Source organism: Hyperolius riggenbachi, chromosome 5 (assembly GCF_040937935.1).
Source record: "Hyperolius riggenbachi isolate aHypRig1 chromosome 5, aHypRig1.pri, whole genome shotgun sequence".
NCBI lineage: Eukaryota > Metazoa > Chordata > Amphibia > Anura > Hyperoliidae > Hyperolius > Hyperolius riggenbachi.
The window spans coordinates 411,078,139-411,092,159 of NC_090650.1; the positions used below are offsets into that span (position 1 = coordinate 411,078,139).

General features: G+C 45.8%; 1 protein-coding gene across 1 annotated transcript in view; it reads left to right on the plus strand.

Annotated features, from left to right (window-relative positions):
• Positions 1–14,021, plus strand: part of MAL2 (mal, T cell differentiation protein 2) — a 98,995-nt gene that overhangs the window by 39,496 nt on the left and 45,478 nt on the right. Inside the window, exon 2 of the mRNA XM_068234929.1 lies at positions 421–591. Coding sequence (XP_068091030.1) covers positions 421–591 — 171 coding nt within the window. The remainder of the gene's footprint in view (positions 1–420; positions 592–14,021) is intronic.

Genomic DNA, 14,021 nt, shown 5'->3' on the forward strand with positions numbered 1-14,021 from the left:
GTGTGTCTGAACGACGGGGGACGTCCAATCGAATCATCGTTTAAAAAAATATGACGTGTGTATGGGCCTTCATAGACTTTCAAACAACAAATCATTTGATCAGTCATTTGTTCTATCAAGTCCATTCAGCCAGTCAAACGAAATGTAAATTAGCTGTAATTAGCATTTCAAACGTTTTGTCGTCTGTGTGTACAAGGAGTCTGAACGAATTTTTGTTTGACCACTTGACAAGTTGTTCAAACGTCCGGTTTGAAAGACAACCAGGGAATAAAATCAGACACGTGTACGCACCTTTAAAGGTAGGTCTGATAAAGTATATTGATGTCTGTAAACCGTGTACTGAGTGGGTGTCTATTTGCTGATGACCTCTTGGTTTTGTGTGAGAGTCTGGATTTATCTCTTGTCCTGTTTTTTCTGTAGATTTTTGGAGGCCTTGTCTGGATCCTGGTGGCAGCGTCCAATGTTCCGGTGCCGGTGGTACAAGGCTGGGTTATGTTTGTATCGGTAACAGCTTTCTTCTTCACACTTGTCTACCTCTGCTTCTTCCTCTGTGGGCTGGTCAACATGATCCATACCAACTGGAACTTTCTGGTAAGAATCACAATTAATAACTGTGTGTAATATGATGGCATGGCCATGTGGATATCTTGGAATTTAAACTTTTTATATTTCTCTAGTGACCCTGTTCACCTCAATGACCTGACCTTCCCTGCCTCAATCCCTTTACCTACATCAGTACAAACATTCGCAACTGACCTATCCATAAGGATGACCTCCTACATCAACACTAATATTTCACCTCAGCAAATACTAACACAGGTCTTTCTCCCTAACCTATACGTAACACTATCAAGCTCTCCTCAACATCCCTAAGTGCCTTCCACCTCAACTAACACAAACTACATCCCCTCAACCACCACACCACTCCTGCCTATCCTGAACCAGGGGCGTTGCTAGGATCCTAAGGGATGCGGGGCACTTTTGGGCAATCCAGACAAAATGTGTGTGGCTATGCACCAGAATGTGGGTGTGGTCATGGATGGGGCCAAATTTACATGGAATTAACAGCAGTCTGAGTAGGCCTGACCAGCAAAATGTTGGATGAAGCCCTCCTCTCCACTGATACAACCCCCCCCCCCTCCCCGGGTGCTGTGTGGTGCCATGCAGGGCGCTGTGGTGCCTCTATGGGGCATGTTGGGTGTTTGAGGTGACATGCTGGAAGCTGTGTTGCCCGGAGCCTCCATAGGGAACATGCATTGTTGTGTGTGTCCTCACGTCTCCTCCCCCCGCCCCCAGCCGAGTAGCACAGCAGGAGGAACTACTCCTCCATCCACCTCAAAGTCTGGAGACATCCTCTGTAGCTGGCGATTCTCCCCCTAGCATCCGAGAATCAGACAATAGGAACTCTAGTGTTTGATTCATTCTCAGACACTAGGGGGAGAAGCCCGGAAGAGAAAATGTCTGCAGAATCTGGAGACCAAGTGGCTGGAGGTGAGTACTGCCGCATGCTGCCTGGGGACATCCGGGGCACCCCAGAATAGAACTGTGGCACGTGCCACTGATCTTTGGGGCTAGCAACGCTCCTGTCCTGAACATTCGATGTCAAACATATTTGTAATTCTTGCCTCCCCCCCCCCCCCCCTCCCCCTCCACAAACGTTACCCCTAAAGGTCCGTACACATGCCTGACCTAAGTCGACTGAGGGGGCCGATAACTGACACCTCATCCGATAATCGGGAGTGTGTACAGCAGCTGGTAACCCTAAACCGCGAGGGATCCACTGAGCGGATCTACTCAACCCCAGCGGCGCTGATCCCTTGCCGATCCCATTGTTCCCACAGCTTCCCACCCACCGCGTGACATCACACACGTGCTTATCTCCCTGCAAAAATGATAGCATGGGGCCCCCTTGGTCCCCGAACTCCATTTGGATCACATGATTGAGAGCCAGCGAATGTCAGCAGAGAGTTTTCTGCTGTAAAGCAGCGCCTGGAAGCAGGAAAAAATTACGCACATTACTGCACATGGTTTGTGTGAGCGAACGGGTAGGATTTTTTTGCTAATTGGCTGCACTTGTGGTTGGGGAAAGGGAGGAGGGGCCCCCAGAGCCTCTGGGCCCCCCTGCGATGGCGGGGTCGCAGGGGTGATTGCTACACCAATGGCTTGCACACGTGTTCAGCCTGGGCCAGCGATCTCGCCCAAGGGGATAAGGTCCTGATCCCCGACAGGTGACATCATCAAAGGTGTATACGCACCTTAAAACCTTCCTCCCTCACCTGTTTGTATACCTACCCTTACCTGCTCTCTTATCACTAGCTACAACCACCCTCCCCCCCCCCCCCCCGCCCCACCCCCTTCCCTGGTAAAACCAAAAGAAACCAATCAATACTTGCATGTAAACAGCATGGGATACACACAACATGATTTGGAATACCCCTTCCTCTTCCTCAGGCATACAGCTTGAGGAAGTGGAATTAGGCCAGAAACCCACTGGGAGCGCTTTGTAAGCGTGAGTGATTTGAAAAAGCTCTTGGTAATGCAATGCTATGGGGGATTTTTATAAAATCACATCACTCAAGTGGGATCACACCCATAGCATTACATTAGTTAGAGCTTTTCAAATCACAAAGCGCTCAGAAAAGCTCTCCTAGTGGGTTTCTAGCCTCACCAAGCATTTATAGGAGTTTCAACTAACAACATTGAGAAGATTTTTGGAAGTTTTTCACTTGGCAGAACCCCAATCAAACCTTTCCCTCTGCCTTATAGATCACTCACTCCATTATAAGATCTAAAAACTATCTCTTGTTTTGTTTAGTTTCCTTTCTTTCCCTTTACCTTTCCCTTTCCTTGTTTCTCTTGCTCTTTCTCACTTACTATACGAATGTATATTAACTTAAGGCCGTGATCAATAATGCACTGTATTGGCATTATGGATTTTGCATAGTTTTTAACATACAAACACATTAACACTATTTACAGCATTGGTTATTGCACTATGCTGATACTGAAAGTAAACAAACTGCAGGCTCTACCGATCAGTGCGCCAGATTTATCAAAGCATTAAGGACGTTTTTTTCTTCTAAAACTGTTCTAACTAGCAGAGGAACTGTTCTGCATGATGGTAAGAAACTTTTCAAAGCCTACAAAATAGTGGCAGTTTAGCGAGGATTTCTAGAGCTGCACTAGAGTTAAAGTGAACTTCTGGACAAAAAATCTACTCAGCAGAACTGAAAAGGCTTGGTGTTTCTTTAACAGTTTCACAGCATCAGAACTTTGTTTTTCTTACCAAAGCATCATTTTTAGCTGCATTTTTAGCTAAGCTCCACCCATCAAAGAAAAAAGCCCGGGCTTTTTTTCCCCCCTGATGCTGTGTAGAGCATGATGGGATTTCCTATGTTGTTGTTCACGTTGCCTAGCAAATGGGAGAGGTGCTCAGGACACAGGACAGTTGGAACTGTGTATCATGCTCCCTGCCACCTCCTTTCAACCAAAAAGATGGCTGCCATCATGAAATCAAACATTTGCCTGTTCTTTTAAAGCAGTGTGGGTAAGAGATTATATCACCTATCTATTTTAATTAACATAACTAATGTAACTTAATGACAGTATGTTTGTTTAGGCTGGAGTTCCTCTTTAAGAAAAGTACAAATCAATTCGTAAACTGCTGCAGATTAAGAAGTGCTCAATAGCCGTTATCCAGATAGTGCAGCATTGCAGGCTAGACATGATTTGTGAAGGGCTCCACCCCCCTCACTCAGAGCCTGCTGACAGCAGATGTCTTTGTTGGTTACCTCAGCAACAGCAATTTCCCTCACACACTGCACTGTATGAGAGACCTACCTAACTCCTCCTATTCTTCAATTTTAAGAAGGAATCGGCACTTTTTAGTGATTTCTTAGGATTTCTGAGACCATTCTGCATGGATTTCTAAAAACCTACTAATATTCTGTCTCAGACACTCTTGATAAATGTCCCCCAGAGAGTAATACTTCCAGCGGGTTACATTGGGGGGGAGATTTATCAACGCATTGCTGACAGTTTTTTCTTCTTAATCTGTTCTAACCAGCAGGGAGAACAGTTCTGCATGATAAAGTTTTTAAATACTAGGTAATAGTGGCAATTTAGCATGAATTTCTAGAGCTGCACTACAGTTAGGAAAAGTGCAAATCCATCCCTAAACTGGCGCAGATTAAGTGCTTCATAGCAGTTCTACAGATGTAGAACTGCAGGCTAGATATGATTGCAGAGTGAAGGCTAGACATGATTTATGATGTGCTCCTCCGCCCTGCTGAATTCCTCCTCAGAGCCTGCTGCTATCAATACAGCAGGTGTGTTTGTTACCCCAGCAACAGCAATTCCCCTCACACACTGGTCTGAGAAACCTTCCTAACTCCTCCTATTTTACAACAGTTTTAGAAGGAATCTGCACTAATTTAATGATTTTGATGCCTGAGACAATTCTCCACCGATTTCTAAAAACCTACGAATATTTTGTCTCGGACACTCTTGACAAATGTGGCCCATTGACTTTCTAAACTCATTTGCATATCTCTGCTAAAGTCCTGATCACTTCTACAAATATACAGAATAAGCGTAGGCTGTTTTGAAATGTAGACATATTACAGCAACATATGTAATACAATGACATTGAATTATTGACTTTTTTATTTTTGGCACACTTGAAGCCTGAACCAAACGTTCTTTCACATTCTATCAGCCATTCATCTACATAACCCCCCAAAAAATGTTTTCCTGTGGCTCAAAGCCATCAGAATGTGTTGTCTCTGTGCCAAGGGGGCTGCTAAGTTCTGCAGACTCTGAAAATAACATTCCCTGCATCCTCCCGACCTTTTGAGTTGAAAAAGAGGGACACTTTAAGACACACCCATGCCACACCTCAAATCACACCTATGACTAAAAATTCATAAGTAAAGCATAGCTCCCAACTGTCCCTCTTTTGGAGGTACACTCCCTCTTTGGGAGCCCTGTCCCTCTGTCCCTTTTTCCTGCTCATTTGTCCCTCTTTCAGGACTTTATACCTCTATGTAAATATATACCGTATTTCTTTACTAAAAAATGTGTTTGATTTACTGTAATCTTTATTCCCATCCTTTTAATTGATATATTACTAATTTTAAAATGTTAATATGAAGGAAAATGAACCAGGATAGAAAGGACCAGTGTGATTTGAATTATAAAACATATTTTTCTTAAGAAATCTTTATTGTATGCGTGACTAGGGGTGTGGCGGGGGCGTGATCAGGGGTGTGGCAGCGGCGTGGCTTAAGTGTCTCTCTTTCTCATCTCAAAAAGTTGGGAGGTATGGTAAAGGATGTAATTTTAGAATTTAAACCACAATGGTCCTTTGTCATCATTCGTTTTTCTTCATGTTAACATTTTGAATTACGAAATATAACCATTTAAAGCAGGGGTATGGAACCTATGGCTCGGGAGCCAGATGTGGTTCTTTTGATAACTGCATCTGGCTCACAGACACATCAGTATGAGGGATTGACTCATTAAGCTGCGCTGCTCAAGCAGTGTAGCTTTATTATTGATTTATAATTACTATTGATTTATAAAGCGTTAACATATTCTGTGGCCCTGTGCAAAGCTTAGTGTGGCTGCACAAGTAAAATTTTCAAAATGGGCATTCTACTGCTGTAGCATGCACTTACTAACTTCCTGGCGATTTCCCCAAAACTAACTGCCGCTCCAACTGTCCCGTCCTGGGCCCTGTCTGGTCCAGTGATTTTGTAGGACGAGATCCCCACACTTTGATTGGCCCAGTAGGCTGCCTGTCACTTGATAGTGTTGGTCTTACATAAAATGCACACATTTACTTGTATTTAGTTTGAAACATATTGCATGGCTCTCACCGAATTACATTTTCAAAATATGTTCATGGCTCTCTCTGTCAAAAAGGTTCCTGACCCCTGATTTAAAGGATAGGAATAAAGTTTGGAGCCAATTATAGATATTTTTCAGTAGAAAAATACATACATTTCCATAAATATGTTCATCAATTCTGAAAGAGGGACAAATGAGGGAGAAAGAGGGACAGGGGGATTTGGTTACTGTTAACACTCTCTTTCTGACTCTAAACATTAACCTCCCTGGCAGGTTATAAAACCGCCAGGCTGGCGGCGCAGCACTTCAGAACGGAATTTCCTGTTTGGCTTCCCCCGTCGCCATGGCGATGATCGGGATGACGTCATTGCGTCTGCGGAAGTCCCGATCCATCCCTTAGCGCAGCCTGGCGGTGATTGGCCAGGCTGCGCAAGGGGTCTCGGGGGCTTCTAACGCGGCGGGTAGCTGCGAATCGGCGGGAGTGGCAGCGATCGGCTTGTACACGCAGCTAGCAAAGTGCTAGCTGCGTGTAACAAAGCCAATCGCGTGGAAATCGGCCCACCAGGGGCTAAGAAATCCTCCGCGGCGGCTTAGCCCGAGCTCAGCTCGAGCTTACCTCTGAGTAGGTTAATGTCTGCCTCTAATAGCACTGTTTTTACAGAGAAGGTGGGCAGACAGCGATAGCCCTACCAGGAAGCCCCTTGACTCATTGGATTCAGGTGGCAACATCTGGGGCGGTACCGGCAACAACTATATATACAGAGTGACCGTAGTGGAGTACAGTTACCTGGACCTGGTTTATTGTGGGATTCTCTCCTCTTCTGCACTGTGACTCATCTATAACTGTGTGGCAGCGTCTCTCCATAAACTCCCAATGCATGTCATGTGACATCAGGACCCTAGGGAGAGACGCTGCAGCACTGTGGTAGGGGAAGACCTGGCTATAGTTTAGGTTATTGTGCTTTGCTACGGCCACTCTGCATAATCAAAGGGGGCAGTGGCATAGCTAAGGAGCGATTTTCCCCGGTGCAAGTTTTACATGGGGCCCCCCAAGCACTCTATACATAATTAATACGACGCACCAAAACCTGCCAAAGACAACCAAAGTGTCAGAGGTGCAAGAAGGGGATGGGGGACAGTTTAATAATTACTACAATTCAGAGAATCTATAGAAGTAATTATCAGCACAGGACCAATAGAGAGCTAATATTGTGCTTGAGGGAGGGCCCCTCTGGTCCAAGGGCCCGATGCGGTTGCTACCTCTGCACCCCCTATTGCTACGCCACTAAAAGGGGGTACATACCGCCTAACCCTTGGACCCAGGAGAAAGGGACGCTAAGAACTGCCCCGATTCACCTTTAGCCACACCCCAACATATGTGGAATGCTCCTCCCCTATACAGTTCCCTGGTTGTAGTGGCTCCCCTACCCACCCTTGTACAGTTTCCTGGTATCTAGTGCCCCTCATACAGTTCTTGGGTGTCTAGTGAGCCTTATTCCCTCCCCTACATGTTGTCCTAGGTGTCTAGTCACACCCACCCTTACCTCACTTATACTTTTCCCTGGTGTCTAGTTTGCCCCTCCTTCCTGTATATGTCATCCCTGGTGTCTAATGTCCTCCCTACCTCCTTTATATGGTATCTGGTGGTCCTCCCTCCCCTGTACAGTTCCCTGGAGTCCAGTGGTTACTAGTTTCCCCAGCCCCTCTCTCTCTCTCTCTCTCTCTCTCTCTCTCTCTCTCTCTCTCTCTCTCAGAGAGCCTATGACAGCCCCACTGAGGAAGCGTGATCTGAACTTAAAGGATATCCGAGGTGACTGCCTTTAAAAAAAAAAAAAAAAAAAAAAAAAAAAAAAGGAATTACCTAGTTAGATTCCTAAACCTCCTCAGACGTGGTCTGCATCCTCCTCCCCCCCCCCCCCCCCCAATTTTCCTCCACAAGCTTGCAAAAGTGTCCGGATCGGGCCCCCACTCTAACTTGGGTCGGTAACCTTGACCCGGAAGCAGAAGTCCACAATTTCCATGCCTCCCAACCTGGGACAGTCATGGTGAAATCAGGACGGTTGGGAGGCATGGAAGGAAGATGCTGGCTGTACTCCTTGATGGTGGTGGCAGTGTCCGCGCTTAAGCAAGGGGGAAGGGGACTGCTGAATAGGCAGCATAAAGTTTAGTACCACCCTGGGGGCAGTGCAGGAGCAGCTATATTACTGCCTACTGTCAGAGGAACAACAAGGGATTGAAGAGAGGATATCTGAGGAATGGCAAGTCATAGGCTCAGACATACAAGCTATTTGTACATACTCCTCTAATCCAGCATTATACACGTCTTTAAATTAAAAAAAATCCTGAGTTTCGGTCTACTCTAATACTTTAATCTCCCTCCAGATAGGTAAACACGGATTTTTATTTCAGCCCTCTCCACACACTGCAAGCACAATTTCTCAGGACAACTTGACCTTATTGTTCCAAAGAAAATTCTTCACATTCCGCCCTTTTCCCAAAGTATAATCCTCCAGCAGGGCAGAAGAAAGTGGCTGAGGCCCAGATCAGTTGTGAAATTTCTCCTCATTAGGTGTGGTGTGTCAGACTCAGTTGCTGATGTAAATGGTACAGAGAGAACTTTTTTAAAGGGATACTGTAGGGTGGTCAGGGGAAAATGAGCTGAACTTACCCGGGGCTTCTAATGGTCCCCCGCAGACATCCTGTGTTGGCGCAGCCACTCACCGATGCTCCGGCGCCGCCTCCAGTTCACTTCTGGAATTTCTGACTTTAAAGTCAGAAAACCACTGCACCTGCACGCCCGTGTCCTCGCTCCCGCTGATGTCACCAGGAGTGTACTGCGCAGACACAGACCATACTGGGCCTGCGCTGTGCGCTCTTGATGACATCAGCGGGATCGAGGACACGGCAACACAGGCGCAGTGGTTTTCTGACTTTAAAGTCAGAAATTCCAGAAGTGAACCGGAGGCGGGGCCGGAGCATCAGTGAGTGGCTGCGCGGGCACAGGATGTCTGCGGGGGACCGTTAAAAGCCCCGGATAAGTTCAGCTCATTTTCCCCTGACCCCCCTACAGTATCCCTTTAAAGGCCCACTGTGGGCACAAATATTCCCCTAGTCCAGTGATCTGCAAACTTGGATCTCTAACTGTTAAGGAACTACAAGTCCCACAATGCATTTGCCTTTATGAATCATGACTGTAGCTGTCAGACTCCTGCAATGCATTGTGGGATTTGTAGTTCCCTAACAGCTGGAGACCCAAGTTTGCAGATCACTGCCCTAGTCTTGTGCAGCTCTCAGTAACAAAGCTTGGGTTTATGGGTTTCTGACTATAGATATCAGTCCATTTCAAATAAGTGAGTAAAAGAAAAAAAGTTGCAAAAGGAAATTAAAGGCAGAAATCTTGGAAAACCTGTACAATGTAAATACAATGGTACAATGTAAATGCTTTTCTGATGCAAACTAAGCAATGACTTATACGGTTGTTTTTAGCTATAGGCAAAACAGGCAAATTCATATAGACAATAACTAGCTGTCCTAAATGAATTTGACACATAATACCTAGAATACTAACAGGGTGCAAACAAAGTAAGCTGCATCACCCACACTCAAATAAAATTACACCTTTATTGAAACAAATTCATAGGTGCTAAATAGCATGCAGAGGGTATGTGTGTGTTTTGGGGAGGGGGGGGGGGGGGGGGGGACTACAATAGGACCCACACAGATATTATCCAGCTCGGTGGACTGCTGATGTCAGGAGATAATCTAAAGAGATCAAAATCTAGGAGGGAGGGTCATTTTTAGGCATAGACAAGCCAGACCAATTCCTAGGAAAATGCAACTACAGAAGAGGGCACTACAGAAATTCTTAGTACACGGTTTATGGAATTTTTTCTGCTAGTCTTATTAACCAAATAGCAACTTCAATAGAGTTCTCTCTATAAGTGCACTGCTTTTCACCAGGGATGCTCAAAAAAACACATTCTGATTTCATCCTGCTAATTAAACCGCCTGTGCGGGTGGGCGATGGGGGGATAATCTTACCCATGAGACGTATTCTTTGATCTGTCCCTCGGTGTCGCCCACGATGCTTCCGGGTTGAAGGAGGAAGTGTTTGTAGTCAAGTAGTTTTGTCTGCACTGTTCTGAGGAAGGGGACCCTTGGTGACCCCGAAACGAGTGTTGACACATGACTTGAGAATAAATTCTGCTTATTGAGAAGCTGGAGTGCTAACCAATTTCTTCTACCATTGGATTGTCCTTCGGATGTTGCTTGGCATCCATGGTTTTGCACCTGAATAATATGAAAAGGTGTGCCTCTCCCTACCTCTTACCTCTGTAGTCAAGTGACGCGCTTGGAACGCATTGTGGAAGGTGCCGTGGGAAGGATCAAAGAAGACGGCTGATGGGTAAGATTAACCACCCGTCGCCCACCCGCACAGGTGTTTTATATTACCTGGATGAAATCTGAATAAAACCTATTGGGATTTCATCCGGTGATCACTGCTTTTGACTTCAGTTGGCAGAACATGTGCTGTAAATTCTTGGTATGCTTTGATCTCCTAGCAGAAAATAAAAAAAACTGAAAGCACAAGTCCTCTGTTGTCTTGCACTGCCCCCTAGTGACAAGTGGCCATAAATACACATTTTATCAGTACTAATTAGAAGCTAGGATGTGTCACAAATAAGAAATAAAAAAGTGCTAAATTAAATTGGCCTGGAGCACTTGCAAGCCTTTAAATAAATTGGCTGCTAAAGGGTTATTTAAGGGCATGTATGTTAATTTTAAAGAAACTCTGATACACAGTAGACCAGGAGTGCCCATTAGGTAGATCGCGAAGGACTTCATGGTAGATCTCGACCCCACTACATTTTCCATTCTAAATCCACAAAAACCTGTGCGCTCCACAATAGGTTCAGAAGATTCCACAAGTCTGTACAGCCTTTGTGATCCCAATGCACGGCTCAGCTCCAGTAATCAGGGATGCCTGCAATTTCTAAACAAAAGAGGAGCGCTCCATAGTGCATTATCACAAAAGCCTTTTATTAGCACAATAAAGTTATACTCACAAGATCAAAGATCATATATCGCTTATCAGCGGCAGCCTGTCCGCTACAATCCCAGGTGGCTGATCTCTTCTCGCTGTGGCCAGCAGCGCAGGCTCGATGGTCTCCGCAGCGCGTCTCTGGGGTGGTAGGCGTGGCTTACTCCAGGCGTGCTTGTAACGAAGCTACGTGGTTACCATGACCACAGCGGCTTAAGTTTAGATAAAGGGCGTGCTTATGCTTGCAGCGTCATCAGACGAGAGCGCCGAAACGCGTAATGACGCTACAAGCACGCCTGGAGTAAGCCACGCCTTCCACCCCAGAGACGCGCTGCGGAGACCATCGAGCCCGCGCTGCTGGCCACAGCAAGAAGGGATCAGCCACCTGGGATTGTAGCGGACAGGCTGCCGCTGATAAGCGATATATGATCTTTGAGTATAACTTTATTGTGCTAATAAAAGGCTTTTGTGATAATGCACTATGGAGCGCTCCTCTTTTGTTTAGAAATTACATTTTCCATTCTGTATATACAGTTAGAGTGACCAGATTTTTGTGGGTCCAACCTGGGACAGGGAGGGGGGGCGAAAAGTAGGGAGGACTGAGGAGCGCGCAGCGGTGAAAAATGGGCTTGGCCATAACATTGTATGGGCGGAGCTAACGTAATGATGTAACAGCGAGGCATAAAAAGCAGTGTTTACGCCATGATGTGGACAAACGAGACCTTGCATCATGGGTGTGCAGCAACTGTGTGATGCTAATAGTATACCGTAACCACAAAGCAGCAAACATAGCCATCTATGACCATTAAATAATAAATGCAGTAACAGTTACCCCGGACACCAGAAAATAAACGCAATGGGCAACATGTCAGCAGAAAATAAACGCAATGGGCAACATGTCAGCACAAAATAACCGCAATGCGGGCAACATGTCAGTATAAAATAAACGCAATGCGGGAAACATGTCAGCACAAAATAAACGCAATGCGGGCAACATGTCAGTACAAAATAAACGCAATGCGGGCAAACATTTCACCAGAAAATTACTGCAATGCGGGCAAACATTTCACCAGAAAATTACTGCAATGCGGGCAAACATTTCACCAGAAAATTACTGCAATGCGGGCAAACATTTCACCAGAAAATTACTGCAATGCGGGCAAACATTTCACCAGAAAATTACTGCAATGCGGGCAAACATTTCACCAGAAAATTACTGCAATGCGGGCAAACATTTCACCAGAAAATTACTGCAATGCGGGCAAACATTTCACCAGAAAATAAACGCAATGCGGGCAAACCTTTCACCAGAAAATTAACGCAAAGCGGGCAAACATTTCCCCAGAAAAAAAACGCAAAGCGGGCAAACATTTCCCCAGAAAAAAAACGCAATGCGGGCAAACATTTCCCCAGAAAAAAAACGCAATGCGGGCAAACCTTTCACCAGAAAATAAACTCAATGCGGGCAAACATTTCACCAGAAAAGAAACGCAATGCGGGCAAACATTTCACCAGAAAAGAAACGCAATGCGGGCAAACATTTCACCAGAAAAGAAACGCAATGCGGGCAAACCTTTCACCAGAAAAGAAACGCAATGCGGGCAAACATTTCACCAGAAAAGAAACGCAATGCGGTCAAACATTTCACCAGAAAAGAAACGTAATGGGAGCAAATTTCACCTTGAAAAGAAAGCATTTACTCACCTGGCAGAAGTCTCCGGCCTCTGGCGCGCTGCTCCCGGGACCACCTTCCTCCTGCTCGTCTCCCGCACTGACAGGGCTACGGAAAGATGGCCCCCAAACCCTGTACTGGAGACACAAATAGTCTCCAGTACAGGGCTTCGGCAGCCATCTTGCCGTAGCCCTGCTCGCCTGCCGGTGTCGGAACAGACACCGGAAGAGGAGGCTGGAGCGGGGCTGCGGGCAATGAACTGGCACGGCGTCTATAGACGCCGCTGCCAGTTCATGAGGGATAGAGTGGCCAGAGTCCCGAGGCCGGGACGTCCCGCTGCTGAAAGCGGGACGTTTCCCGGGACCTCATGCAGCCTGGGACAGCGGACCCCGAATCCGGGACGCGTCCTGGGTAATCCGGGACGTCTGGTCACTCTAATACAGTACAAGTGTGCTCCTAAAATTGTACATGGGTAGATGATTTTGATTTGCTAATTTTTTAAAGTAGCTCACAAGCCGAAAAAGTGTGGGCACCTCTGCAGTAGACTGTACTAAATTATTTAAGATACCCATTTTTACCTTAGTTATCCTGGTTTTAGCAGCCGAAATGTTTCTTCTATCTTTTATTTATTCAATTAAGAAAACTTTATTTTGTTACAGTATCTATTTCTCCATGAATTAGATACCTACTTATGGAGAGATAGAGCTCTGCACCCCATAAAGCAGCCTTTCTTAAAGGAAAGGTCTGTGCAGCTGAAAAAAGAAAAGACATTTACCGTATATTCCGGCGTATAAGACGACTGGGCGTATAAGACGACTCCCCAACTTTTCCAGTTAAAATATAGAGTTTGGGATATACTCGCCGTGTAGGGCTGCCCCTCTTCCAACACGCACCATATAAGTAGTAGTAGTCGGGGTGGCTGGTTAGTGTAAGGGGTGACTGGAAAGTGTAATGGTTAAGGGCTCTGCCTCTGACACAGGAGACCAGGGTTCGAATCTCGGCTCTGCCTGTTCAGTAAGCCAGCACCTATTCAGAAGGAGACCTTAGGCAAGTCTCCCTAACACTGCTACTGCCTATAGAGCGTGTCCTAGTAGTGGCTGCAGATAAAAGCAAGCAGCTCATACTTCCTGGATGATTCTTGTATTATATAGCAGGATAGTAGTATGTAGTGCCGTCCCCTCAGTGATGTTCTGCCATGGCAATGATGTCATTTGCCCTTTTTCCCCAGAGCACTCTGGGAGATCATCTGATTTTTTCTGTTCAACAAAAAAGGAGAGTGGGGGGTATAAAAGCTAGCACTTCTACAACAACATGGCAAGTGGGCGATTGCTCCCTGATTGAAAATTGATTGGGTAGAAGTGCTTTGATTTCGACATATACCCTCAGTTTTGATCATATATTAGCAGACCTCCAGCTGAAAACAAATCTAGCATTGTAAGTCTAGATGCGCTACAAATC